The following is a 13,592-nucleotide window of genomic DNA, read 5'->3' as shown; positions in this document are numbered from 1 at the left end:
TCTTTCCAGGGTTGTTACATGTAGTTACTGTCACCTGTGCAACATATGAATCTAGGAAACTGTTGGGAATACTTCTTTTTCTTCCCTTACAGTTAACAAAGAAAGTGAACAACATAGAGACAAGCTGGACTTTGGGTGCTACCTTTCACCTACTGCAGTCTCTGGGGATAACCTGTTGAGCTGTGGCACTCCTGTGGACTTAAGCATTTCTGAAAGGCTGAGAAGGCAAATTGAAATCTCCAGGTACGTTGTTCAGCTGGAGTTGGTCACAGAGCAGAACATGGACCAAAGCTATAGAACAGATCTTCACCCAGGATTGGCATCATGCATAGAGTTGCCACAGTATGATTTATAATTGTGATTGCCATAAATGATCCAGAAGCTGCCTTCTGAAAGTCAAAAGGCCTAAACTCCAGCAGAGTATCCACAAGGGGCTCAAAGCCAGCTTTTCACCAGCACGTTTGTATGGCATCCCATTGCTAGAATCACAGAGTACCTGGCACGTGGTGGCAGACTACAGACATGTGACTTTTCCTCCCCCTTTTATTTTAAACATATGTAACTTAAATTTGCTTGTGAGATGTTAAATACAGAAATTAAAGATGACATCAACAGTCACTCAAAGAAAAGTGAACAACTATGGATGCTGCCAGCCTCAGCATTCCAAGTACCTGTCTGTTAGCTTAGCTAATATATTGCAAGAAGACCCCAGTCTTTCAAGAAGGGGCCTGCTATAAGCACACTTCGAGCATGGTTTTGGGAAAGGCGTTTGCTAAAACATAAGTTACAACTTACCAAGCATGTCTTTAGGCAGCAGTCGTTTCCTAAGCAGAATGTGTGCCTGACTGTTTTGTGTTCCTTTTTGCTGCCCTTTCCAATTCTGTGCAGCTATACTGTACATCTGGCTACCAGACCTGATAACTTCATTTAGCATCTAGTCATAACACATAGTTGTGCTGGCACAACTAGGCAGCAGTGTCAGCTATTTAAACTCCACTGCCAAAAGAAATGCTTGTCACATTACACCCACAAGGACGTTAAGGGTGCAGTCAGATGAAATGGCTGATCTGATAGCTCACTTTGCCATGAGAGGCGGTTCTGTTTCTCTGCTCTCAGCAAGGCACTCCCACAGCCTTCTTTCCTCTGATGGTAGTGCTCCTCAGGTTCTTCTGTGAACCAATCCACGACACCAAACCTGAGTTAAATCTGCTCACCAAATTGTCTAGTGCGAGCACAAGGGAAATAGGCACTGCACAGTCTGGGAGACCTGCTGGGCCAGTGAGCCATTAGAACACCACAGCGCATTTTGTCAGAGTGAGCTCTAAGGTGTGGTTTCCCATCTGAAAGTTTGGGCTTATCACTTCCTGCACTCTTCTTAGGAACCTCCTCTGAATGCAGAGCTGTGGTGAAACAAGTTGTTTTTTCAGTTGTTTAATAGATGAAAATATGGAGAGAGTAGAATTAGCATCAGAAACAGAAGGAGAACAAGAGCAGGAGTAGCTCTGCTTTCTTATCCCTTGTTTGCTTACACCTTGTCCATTTTAAATTTGTTTTAAACTTCATTTCTTTTTAATATAGTGGAGTTGGACACATGAAATTGTGCATGCAGCCCTGCATTGCTCTGGAATTATTTTTAATATATACAGCAGATCTTCAGGAACAGTTCATCCAATGAAGGGGTTGCAGCTGTTTAGGAAGCCCAAGACTTCTGTGAGGAGAGCAAGCAGCTATTTGAGTAACAATTTAAAGTGAATCTTGCCATCTCTTTCACACCAAACATATAGAAGCAATGAAAGATCAATTATTTTAAAGAAAGCATCTTGTCAGGTATGCTAGAAAGCTGGGCTGTAGGATCCTGGTTTTCTTGTTTAATTGGCTGTAGAGAACATCAAGATTGCTTGAATACCTTGAGGCTCCCAGGTGTGGATCTTGCATTGTCCTAAGCAGAAACAGCTGTAGAGACAACTCTTTCCACCCCATGAAATAGCTGGCAGCTAGCTCATAAAAAATGAGTATCTTCTTCTCACCATGGAATGTGTAAGGTAAACATGAATCTTTTCATATCATAAGAACAGAGAGGTATTACTCATGTGACTAAGGGAAGCTTTTATCCACTGATCTCTTGCAATGAACACTTTCCTGTCAGGCATTTGCAGTAGGGTTTTTGCTGTAACACACCTTTCCCACTTCTGTAAAACCAAAGACTGCCCTCATGCTACCTTCTCTGCAAACTGGATTTGAAAATAATTGGCAATTCCCAGCAAGGGGAGGAAGTAGTGCATTCATGCCCTCAGTAATCTTGCCAAGCAGTTTGGAGACTTAGAAATTTGCCTTACTGTGAACATTAGTCCACTTCCTCTAGTTAACAGCACAAGTTTGACTGTGGCTAATTAAGCTACCCCTTCTCATAGCTCAGGTTTTATGGCACTAGGGTGCAAGGTACGCTTTTGATTGAACAAGTTCAGTCAGCAACAGGAGTCCAAGGGCTGGGGATGGAGCTACCTGTACTTGTCCCACCACTGACACCTTGCTGGAAATTCAGGCTGTTTGTTTGAAATATGAAATGTTCATCCTACCTGTACTCCTCCTTACCAGAATCTGTTTTGAGATCCATGTTGGGAAATGTGTCAGTGTCACACCAAACTTCTGTTCCTTCCTCACTAGGAGCTTCTGGTTGAACATGAAGAAAGTAGTTGTGGCCTCTTCCCAACCACAAACATTTCTTATTCCCCTTCCTAGTGTTTGGCAAAACTTAGTATATGGTCTGGTCCACACAACAAGGTGACTGCAAGCGCGTTCATTTTGTCTTCAGTGATGAACAATTGTATTCACTTCTGTATTCTCAGAGAACATAAAGTAGGATGCAGTGGTTACTAGCCAAGCTGTGTTACTCCTGAGAACTAGCTAATTTCAAAAATCCAAGTTTTCTTTCAGTCTGAGCTAGTGCTATGACAAACTCTTAATAGATCTTGGGGCTATGAGCCATAAGCAGTGAGGCTGTATTTGAAACAGAAGGGAAGGCAGATGTTGTATGTAAGGAACAAGCAGCAGCAGTGTAACTGCCACCTGCATAGACACTAGCCCTGAGGAGTACTTAAGGGTTTGGTTTTGTCTGAAGGGAGGATGGTCTAAAACAAGACAGGTACCACCCAGAGGAAGTTTCTCTTCTGTGTTCTTTGCCTCAGTCTCTGGTACTACAAATGCTAGGTGGGAGCATCTGCTTCCCAATACCAAAGTTGCATTAAATCTGAATGCTCAGGGCCTTCCTTTGTCAGTGGCACAATTCATTAACTAACTGAAGCAAAACTGCTGCTTTTTGTCAGGGGTCTGATCCTGCAGTCATGAGAGAAACAAAAACTTTGCTTAAATGTTTCTTTTGCAAGAAATTGCAGAATTGAGCTCCTGCTGTTTACATCTGAACTACTCAAGATGGGTGGGGGATCTAGAGAAGCCCTGTCAAGTCCTCACACTTACCCTAGTGCAATGAGATTATTTATTAGCTTAACTAAAGACTAAGCAGCCTTTTAAGAGAAGAGTTCGACTTGCAGCCCTGATTTTTATCTCCTCCTTTGTAATGTTTTTTAGCCAGTCACTAACAGGAACTGCCTAATATGAGTGACTGAAGAAGCACAAGTAATGGCTTTTAGTTCAAAACTTACGTTTCATTCTTTCTGATGTTAATTCCTGATACTGGTCAACCATATCTGTAAGTCTTGCCCATGGGCAGTGCTCACTTAATTTTGTGAGTGTCAAATGTCTAATGCAGGAGGCTGGTGTTTGGAACCTAAGACAGAATATCTTGAATGTCTATTTTAGTAATTAAAGCATTTTTAACAATATTCAAGATGGTGTGGTGCAGTTTTCTTTCCTACATATTACTGCTGTCTTGCATCTCTCATGTTCCACAAGAAACATTATTAAATAAAGCACCAAGAGAAGGCCAGGGAACAGGGTGAAAGAGACAGATTAGAGCTTTAAAACATATCTGCCACCATGAGGTGTCTTCCCTCGGTGGAAAACTACCCCTCCTTTCTGAGTCCAGGAAGTGCTAAGAACCGAGGAGTGACATGACAGCTCCAGAAATCACGTCAGAGAAAACAAAGTAATTAAGCAGTTGTAGCTGGCAAAATTCAGCACTGCATTTGCCAAAAGGCAGACAGCTGTTTCCATCTCAGTCTTCAATTCAAACAGCCCAAATTAAAAGCACATTTTACAGATGATTCTGTGGCTGAAGACACCACAGTACTGCAGGAAAAGACCCTAAATCCTCTTGAGGAGAGCAGACGAGACAGAACTTTTGCATAAACCAGTGGATGATGTAATACACAGCTCAATCCCTCAGTTTTATTGTTAAATTAAAATAACAGAATTCAAAGATTCAAATCAGTCACAGTCCTTACAAGGGCATTGTTCACTGGCAAGCTGCTGTTCTGAACTGACAACAGATCACTTGCTGGCAAAAGCCATGATTTGCTCCTAAAAGAGAAGAAAAAGTAATTTGTAAACTTGTTAACAAGCATACATTCTAGAAAGCAGCTATAGTCTCCTTCCCTTTATATAAATGGACAACAGTTCTTTATCAGCCTTTCTAGCCAAGTGCAGAGCACCTACCCCTGTATGCTAGAAAATTAAAGAAGTTAAAGCATTCTTTTCCTTCTCAAGTAGGGCAAAACAGAGGTGTTACCAACAGGTTCTATGCTCAGAAAAAGAGGTCTTCATTTGGTTTTCTGCTTTAAACAGGAAAAAAAAAAAATCTGAGCACTGAACCAGCAGCACAGTCCTCCTTTTAGTGCAACTAATAAAGACATCTTGTCAATGGCAGCTACTACGCCTTAGGAATTTACTGCTCTTCAACTCGGGTAGTGTCTTAACTGTGACAATAACACAAAGGAAACAGGCCACCTGTATTTAACAGAAGGCACCTTGATTTGTGGGATAAAACATTCAAATCCAGACATGAGGAATGTAATTTGAGGGTGCTTGGGAGCTTTGAGAACAGGTGGCTTAAGAAAACTTGTGAAAATCTAGCAACTAGGTCAAGATGGTGCAGAATTTAGGCAGACAGGCTGCAAACAGAGGATCTGTGTTTAAGACAACCTCCTCACTGCTGCCTTCCTCAGGTAACTTTCATTATAGAGACCTGCACTTCTGCCATGAGGGAACAATTTCACAAGGCAAAATGGCACAGAAACAGGTAACTTGTTTGAGCCCTGCAACACATCTGTCAAGCCACCTGATGTCTTATTCTTAGTGAAGATGTTTCTTCATAGGGCTGGGGTTTTATAGTGCATTTCTCAAATGCAATTTGAGGTTCCACATTTTCATTCCATAGCAAAATAAGGTCAAAGACTTCTAGTGACTTCTAACATCTAACTACTGATAGAGAGTATACACACTTGGATCTCTTATCTTCCCTTTTGCTGCAGGAGAAACCAGTTACTACTGAGCCATAATTTAGGAACTACTTAGACTCATTCAAGACAAAAAAACCTCAGTTTGAACAAGTCGCATTATCCAACCAAAAATGTTTCATTTAAAAGAAAAAAAGTCTTCACAGCTTGTGTATGTTTCATGAACAGTTCTGGACTCTTCCTACAGCCCTCACCGAAGTGAGATTCTTACTTTGACAGGAGGCAGGGCATTTGTTGCTTGCAATCCCCATGTCCTCAGCAACACCAAGGGAGCCAGCCTTGTGGAGTAAAGCTTCTTTAGCACATCAATAGCAGCTATCAAGGAGACATTGTGCCTCTGACGTTCTGTCTCAAACTTTAAGAGATGTTTTAAGGAGCCTGGAAGAGATAATTGAATGCTTCTATTAAAACTGTCTCCCACAAACAATTGTGCATCTTATCTGTATAGCAGTCTCCACTGACAACTGAAAACACAAAGAGAACAGAGAAATGGTCCATCTTAATAAAGGCCTCCTTCCATCACCTCCTACTCTTCATCTCTTTAACTACCATCCTGCAGAATTTTTTTTTAAAGCAGCTTTGAGATTTGTGGGATGGAAACTGCATCCAAGAATCTTTAACTGCTCCACAGCCAACAGACATCAGAACAGTTCTGCTTCAAAAATGCTTGTGCCTTTCAAACACAAGATAGCAGCACACTTAACCTGCAACAGAGGTAATGCTTGTCATCATGTATAGCAGCAAAGGCCTGCAAGACTAATCATCTTATTGCCACTTCATTGTCTTGGATCCTTACCCAGATCGCTCCCATTGAAGGCTGCTGCACTGAGGTGATGAGCTAAACAAGCAATATCACCAAAGCCCAGGTTTACACCTTGTCCTGCAAGTGGGTGGACTCTGTGTGCTGCATCCCTGGAGCAAGAGAAGACAGAAATTTATATCCCTTCTTGAAGAAAGCCGTAATGGCTAACAAACCCCAGAAGGGATCAGCATAGCACTCCTCACCGCTTTGCAAGGAACACCACCCTACAGCAGCAAATAAGCTTTATCCAGTACCTCCTTGCATGCTATGCTGAACTACCTGACTGCCTCTCCCGTTGTAAGAAGCAAGACAAAGGGGAGATAACAAAAAGCAGTTCTGAAAGGAAAAGTTATAAAGAGGTGACTAGCCAAAGTCCTCTCTCAGATCACTTGTGGAACAGGCCTTAATGTTTTTGTAAGTGACCCTGGCACAACAGGAGGTATATCATTGGCACATTTCTCAAACACAAAGCACACATTATGCATACAAAGGAGAAGTGGGATATCATTGAATAGAAACAAAATCAGGTTCTTTTATGAGCAGACTCGTCTAAAGGACAAAGCCAGACATATTGATAAGGGAGTCTTAAAGTTAGAGAAATTAAATGAAGTTTGAGTATGAAATTTAAGATCATGCACTTTAACAAGCTATAAAGCACAGAGTGCTCCCAAGCACAGAGTGGTTCACAAGTTGGAAAGGTATCTGAAGTATAATACAACATCCAAGAATTACTATAAGCTACCAGTATATTGCAGCTATGGCGGAGAAAAAAGTACATGCAACCTTAGAATGTAAAAGATGAGACATTTTCCTGTTTTCTATAGGCCACCGTACAAAAGCCTATGACATGCCATCTAGAATAATTTGTATGTTTCGTTGTTTGTGTTCAAGAAAGGTGAGTTTAAAACTCAAACTGGTACACAGAATGGCTGCTACAATGTTTGGGGAAGTACAGGTCCAGCATGAGATACTGGATTGTTTCACTGGACTACACGAACCAGAAGAAGGAAATAATTATCTCGCAATTTACATAGAAAGCAGACACAATGGATGGAGAGCTACTCATACAAAAGGACTTTGTTGGCACAAGAGCACACAGTACAAACTGGGCCTGGGTAAAGTCAAACTGAAACTATTAATTATTTCTAACCATCTAATTTGTTTACTGGGAGTCAATATACGCTCATCACTTCTAACCACATGCCACCCACTCACACAAGGGCTACTGTTGGGGATCTTACCCAATAAGAGCCACGCGGTGCCGGACATACTCTGTTGCATGCCCCATTCCAAGAGGGAACATGGCTCGGCTGTCTGGATCTACTTTAGCAATGCTCGGGGGCAGCTGACGGACTGCAGTGCCTGAGGGTTTCAGGAGTGAAACAGCAGATCGAAACATGGCCCCAGCAGTATCAATGAAGTCAGAGTGGTTTATGTTGCTCCACTGAAAAAAACAAACAAATCCTTAGATGTTAACCCAAACTAAACATATAAAAATCCAGCTGAAAAAAATCTGAATGAGCTCCAAATACTGAATTTTAACCACTTGGACAAAACTATACAGTAGAAGAAACTATCTTCATCTATTAGGACATACAAGTTTCCAACTAGGATGAGCCTACCCTTCCCTCCTTTCGGAAAGTTAGTTCAACGTCTGTGACTTTCAGAACTAACCTAATTCAGTCCCAAGGGATCATCCTTTCTTTGCTAAGTGCCTTTTTAATATCGTCCTCACCAGAGGAAGGAACTTGAGAATCCACCTCTCCCATTACTATCCTTTAAGCTGTAGGGTTCCACTGTATTTCTTGTGACTACAAGAAAGCCTCATACCCGCCACAAGGCTGATACTCACAAAAGCAGAGTTGATGCTATCCACAAAACTTTCCTCATCCATAGTGAGAAGTTCCGATGCATGTTCATGAGATGTAGACCAGACCAGAGAGCTCACAGTGTCAGACAGCTAGTTTAAGAGAATGTCATAGGTAAGTATCAAGAGAAGAAGAGGCAAAAATAAATGATGACTGCAAGGATTTCTCTACTGCCCTGCCCCACACCACTCCTTCTGCGCTTTACTCTTCCATCCCAACTTGCTGCAAGTGGGAAATACCAAGGATAAAGTGAGACTGCAGAAGAGGAAAACAAATGCAATAACTGAAAAGGGCGGATGTACAGAATTTTAAGAGACAAAACTAACACAGAAAGGCACAGACAGAAATAAAGTTCCTAGAAAAGGACAGAAAAAAAAAAAATACAGAGACTACAAGTCATCTTACCGGAAGAAGCGCAATTGGCCCTGTGGGAAGGAACCTCTGCCAGGCTACATTATTGTCTGTGGCCTACAGTGGAAAGAAGCAAGTGGACAGTTATGAACTAGTGACCTGGATCACCTGCTTAAGCTGTTCTGCTGCTTATGGAAGAGTCAATTAGTAGAATTTCACCTCAGACAAATGAAGAGTTGCCACCACGGCTGACTGGTCATACTGATGCTCAATGTTCTTAATTTCAGCTTCCTTTCGGACTACAGAGTTATGACCATCTGCACCAATCTGCAAAACAGAGAGAGAGATAGAAAGCAATCTCTTCAGCAGCTCCTAAGAAAGCCAATATTCCAGTCTACAAACCGTAGCCTGCACATACACATTTTTTGTTTATTCGGGGGCGGGGGGGGGAATTCCCCAAAACCAGAAAAGTTGGCCCCTTCTGCTCTTGTCCAATTCAGCACAGTCTTCCTGCATCAGGTACAGAAAAGGCTATGCACTGTGTCCCATAGCATCTCTGACAGAGTTAGCCACTCACCTCACTCAAGCCCTCCACGTGGGTGGAGCGGCACACACGGAATCAGAACAAAATCCAGTGGAAAGGACTTGGGTGAGAGATGACGCCTGATCAACAGAAATAAAAAGTTTAGTTACCAGCAGTTTGGTCTGAAGTCTGCGTCCATCAGCTAACTCAATTTGGACCCAAGGGCTTGTGTCACAGCTGTAAGAGGAAAGGGGCCAGGTATACCCGACTGCTCTGCTCCTGTAGAAAACCTCCACCCGGTCTGATGGGAACACAAAGTACCATGGTCACAGCATGATACAGACATGAAAAAAAGGAAACATCACTACAACAGCAAAGGCCATGCATGTCTTAATGGCACGCTAAGAGCTGACCCTACAATTGTCAAGGCACCCTGAAAGAACAGATCTGGTCAACCCTTTGTCACTGCAAGGCCTGCTCTGCATAGAAAGCTACAGATCTTTTCATTAAGTCTATTTTTGGAGAAACTATATTCTGGAGAGCTACATATGAAACTGTTTTCTTGCCGTGTAGCCTTCAGAAGACAGATTTCTTCCTCCTCCCCCCCCCACCCCCCACCCCATTTCAAGAAGCTGCCTATGTCTCAGAGTTACTTGTTAGATGAATTCTCTTTCTCCCTCTCATAACTTAGCACACACAACAGAAGGCAAGTAACTGAAAGCTCTCTGCGGGAAATATAATATTAAAGAAGTTGTCCACTACCTGCTACTGCATCTAACTGTTTTGTGAGAGCAGACATAATGACATCATTCTCCACTATGTAACCCATGTCATCTAAGTCATCTTTCTCAAAAACGATCATGGCTTCAGAACAAGCATCCCACACCTACAAAGAAAAAAAATACATTACATGAAGCTACATGATAAAGAAGTGTTGTTCCTCTCGGGGCTATGAATGTATCCATCTTAACAAGAAAAGGACTTGGCAATCTAGAAGTACAGAACTAGAGGAAACATCCTGGATTACCATTCACGCACAGCTACTGAAGTACATAATTCCTTTCATACAATGATCTAGCTTCATGTAAAAAACTAATTGCAAAGAAAGTTTTTTTTATCCCTACTTTCCTGTTGCATAATTAACATATAAAGCTACGCTACCACCTTGTTGTGGTTTAACCCCAGCAGGCAGCTCAGAACCACACAGCTGCTCGCTCACTCACTCCCCTGCAGTGGGACAGGGGAGAGAATTAGAAGGGTCAAAGTGCAAAAACTCATGGGTTGAGATAAAGACAGTTTAATAGCTAAAGCAAACGCTGTGTGCACAAGCAAAGCATATTCACTACTTCCCATAGGCAGGCAGGTGCTCAGCCATCTCCAGGAAAGCAGGGCTCCATCATGTGTAACTTCCTTGGAAAGACAAATGCCATCACTCCAAATGTCCCCCCTTCCGCCTTCTTCCCCCAGCTTTTATTGCTGAGCATGATGTTATACAGTGTGGGATATCCCTGTGGTCAGTTGGGGTCAGCTGTCCTGGCTGTGTCCCCTCCCAGCTTCCTGTGCACCCCCAGCCTACTTGCTGGCAGGGCAGTGCGAGAAACAGGGACTGCCTTGGTGCTGTGTAAGCACCGTTCAGCAATAGCTAATATGTGCCTGTGTTATCAACGGTTTTCATCACAAATCCAAAACACAGCACCGTACAAGCTACTATGAAGAAAATTAACTCTATCCCAGCCAAAACCAATACACACCTTTACCTTTATTTCCTGACTAGTACCCATGCCTCAACATCTACAGCTTCCATTAGAAATCAACCTTTCATCCTGTATCATCAACACTCTGAGGAAGGGTATTTCTGAGTAGACTGCTACCCCCCAAAAAGTAACAGGAATCATCATAAGCGTGACCTGCCCTTTGCCAAAGAAAAAAACCTTTGGATCATTCATGTAAGTACTTCTGAGAATTCAAAGGAGACAGACACATAGTATATTTGCAGCCCTAAGTAAGGCACCTGCATTCGCCGGAATGGTTTGAGTCTCAGGCTGCAGACATGATCCCAGGCACCAAAACCTGAAAAAGGACACAAATGCACGGAGATACAGGTTCACATGTGACATTGAGACCCAAACAAAACTGAAGCTCAGTCCACACTCTCCTCCTCCCTCCCTGACTATCAGTGCCCAGACTTTGCTTGCAACATCCCTAGACAGGACCAGGTCTGCCTCAATACTTTCACAGCTCCGGCATCACATTATTTTACTGTTAACACAAGCCAGTAGAAAAGAAACAAGAACTTTGCTTTCATGAACGCTGTGACTTAACAGTCAACTCTCACTGTCCTATCACTGAGTAATAAAACAGACACAGAAATGCACAGCCATCATTGTTCAGAACATTTCTTTCTCTGTAAGGAATCAAGGCTCAAATCTCTCTTTAAAATTAAAATTAATCAGAAGTGAGTTACCAGACTACAGAGCACTGAGTACGTGCTTCTTTTGTGAACAGAACATTCCCTGATGCTGTAGAGAGCACCGTACAACCTTTCACTAGCCTACTGTCACAAATATTTATATAACAAATCAGACCAAGATACCAGAACACAGATCCCTGTTATCGAGAGAAGCCTGGTTTAATCACCACAATTCAGCATATAGAATACTAAGAGACAAAGGGAAATAATTCCATCGAGTTTAGGATGAAGGCAGCAAATGATCAAAGGAGTTTTGTTTAAACAAAATAAAACCAACTCAAATATACTGTTAAAAATGCAAACAACAGAAATGATACTTACTGCTTAGGAGGGTTGCTGATCCTGGGGAGATGGAACTGACCCTGTTGCTGTAACTGTCTGGCATGCGATCATATTCTTTCCTAGGACCAGCCTCCAACAAAGCAATCTTCTTATCATGGAAGTGGATATCATGCCCTAAAATAAGCAAATATATGCTTTGTTACAATGCTCCTGCCAAAAATCTCATTTCTTATTTCGGTATCAGTAATGCCTATGCGTTTTTGTAGTAAGATAGAGTAGATGCAAAACTTAATAAACGCATTTACAATATAGGTTTTGACCAGGCAGGTAAACTTTTGTATTTTAAAGCTTTATGACTACAATCCCGTTACTGAGATGAACAACCCTTTTGCAGTTAAAGCATGGATTAAACATTTTCTTTTTTTACAAAGTTTACATTTCTGTACAAATTTGTGCCTATTTTGTTATGAAAGTTCATTACTGAAGTATTAACAAGTGAAATCTGCAATGTTTACTCCATGCACAGAACACATTTTTCAGACCTTAAACATGAATTCACCTATTAGAACAAGAGATCAAAATAAAAATTCTATGATACTTAGCAACTACATTAATGTTTTCGTTATCCTTATATTCTGACAGTGGAATAGCACAGGCAGTTTAGACTTTCACTTTCAGTTAAAGAGAACAGAAAAAAAAATCAAGAGATGACTCAAGTAAAGAGTAAATCACACTACAGCTGAATTAGCCGTGCTTGTTGCATCTGACCGCTATGGCTGCGGAAGGTACCGAGACCCGAAATGGTGTCCTTGTAACATCCAGAGTTTACTACTACAACAGTCCCAATAACAGCAGTATCCTGAACATATTTTCTAGATTATACATAACATAACCTCATCTCTTGAAAGGTCTCAAACCTTCATCTTAGCCTTAGATATCACTGCTGGAGGGGATCCTTAAGCTGTCTCAATTCCGCTGTGGTCTTGTTTAACAACACAAGCAGAACAATGATAAGTTTGCAAGATAAACCCTTATACATGAAAAGCACTTATTGCTCAGGATCTTTGCTCTTTTGCTCTTCTTTGCACTCTTTAGGCTTCTGTCACTATTACACCCTTCTGAATCAATGTTCCAAATAAAGCAGCAGCCAGTACTTTCAGGGTCTCTAGTGATGCAAACCAAGCACAAATCCATTTTAATTTAGTAGTCCAGTGTTTAACATACAGGGTTGGAGAATGAAACTTAGGATCAGAAACACATTTTCAACTATAGCTGAAATTATCCATCAGTGATTTAAGGGTGACCATGTTTGACAGGAACGCTACAAGTAGTCTACAGAATTCAAACTGATGGCTACACGAATATATATACACACACATAAATAAATAGGACATGGCTTATCATAACGATCAGCTAACCAAACAGCTTTAAGCCAACTTTAGAGTGCTGTCACAAGGGGACGCAGGAATAAGGAAATTCCACAATGGGGTCTCGAACATTAAGGGCCTAAATGGTAACTATATAGTTATCTCACACTATCACCAACACGGATTAAATAATTACGGTCAACTTATAACAGTACCCGATACTCCACGCACTGAAACACGAAGGTTTTGGGAAAGCTCCCAGTTTGAAGTTTTTCGCGGAGCTGGTGAGACAGCGAGGACAGCGGGACACAAAAACCCACGACTGGCTGAACTCACAAAACCGGGTGCGGGAGGCCCGAAGACCTCCGAGACCTCACACCACCGCGGCAGGGGTGGGAGGCCCGAAGACCGCCGCCGGTCGTGCGGCCGTGACCGCAGCCCCCCGCGGGGACGGCAGCGGGCCGGGCCGACGGCACCTGCGGCGCCGCCCGGAGCGGGCGGGAAGGTCACAGCCTTAC

At 42.3% G+C, this 13,592-nt stretch overlaps 2 protein-coding genes across 6 annotated transcripts in view; one reads left to right on the top strand and one right to left on the bottom strand.

The window, feature by feature from the left end:
- Positions 1–5,599, top strand: part of ENTPD5 (ectonucleoside triphosphate diphosphohydrolase 5) — a 26,285-nt gene extending 20,686 nt beyond the window's left edge. For 4 of the 5 annotated variants that reach the window (XM_010583693.1, XM_010583694.1, XM_010583692.1 and 1 more), the window contains one exon: positions 93–3,839. In XM_010583693.1, coding sequence (XP_010581995.1) covers positions 93–179 — 87 coding nt within the window. In that variant the 3' untranslated portion in view covers positions 180–3,839. Of the gene's footprint in view, positions 1–92; positions 3,840–5,426 lie in introns of those variants that run through there. The other variant, XR_775404.1, reaches the window with a different exon arrangement.
- COQ6 (coenzyme Q6 monooxygenase) overlaps positions 4,315–13,592 on the bottom strand; it is a 19,003-nt gene continuing 9,725 nt past the window's right edge. The window contains exons 2-12 of the mRNA XM_010583696.1: positions 11,747–11,881; positions 10,967–11,025; positions 9,718–9,841; positions 9,126–9,256; positions 8,652–8,759; positions 8,487–8,549; positions 8,066–8,173; positions 7,455–7,657; positions 6,208–6,323; positions 5,623–5,789; positions 4,315–4,476 (exon numbers count right to left, since the gene is read on the bottom strand). Of these exons, the coding sequence (XP_010581998.1) occupies positions 4,447–4,476; positions 5,623–5,789; positions 6,208–6,323; positions 7,455–7,657; positions 8,066–8,173; positions 8,487–8,549; positions 8,652–8,759; positions 9,126–9,256; positions 9,718–9,841; positions 10,967–11,025; positions 11,747–11,881 (1,244 nt within the window). The 3' untranslated portion in view covers positions 4,315–4,446. The remainder of the gene's footprint in view (positions 4,477–5,622; positions 5,790–6,207; positions 6,324–7,454; positions 7,658–8,065; positions 8,174–8,486; positions 8,550–8,651; positions 8,760–9,125; positions 9,257–9,717; positions 9,842–10,966; positions 11,026–11,746; positions 11,882–13,592) is intronic.

Source organism: Haliaeetus leucocephalus, unplaced genomic scaffold, assembly GCF_000737465.1.
Source record: "Haliaeetus leucocephalus isolate CR32 unplaced genomic scaffold, Haliaeetus_leucocephalus-4.0 Scaffold932, whole genome shotgun sequence".
In the NCBI taxonomy this organism is placed as follows: Eukaryota; Metazoa; Chordata; class Aves; order Accipitriformes; family Accipitridae; genus Haliaeetus; species Haliaeetus leucocephalus.
The sequence above is the reverse complement of the archived record's forward strand: the minus strand, read 5'-3'. Positions and strand labels throughout refer to the sequence as shown.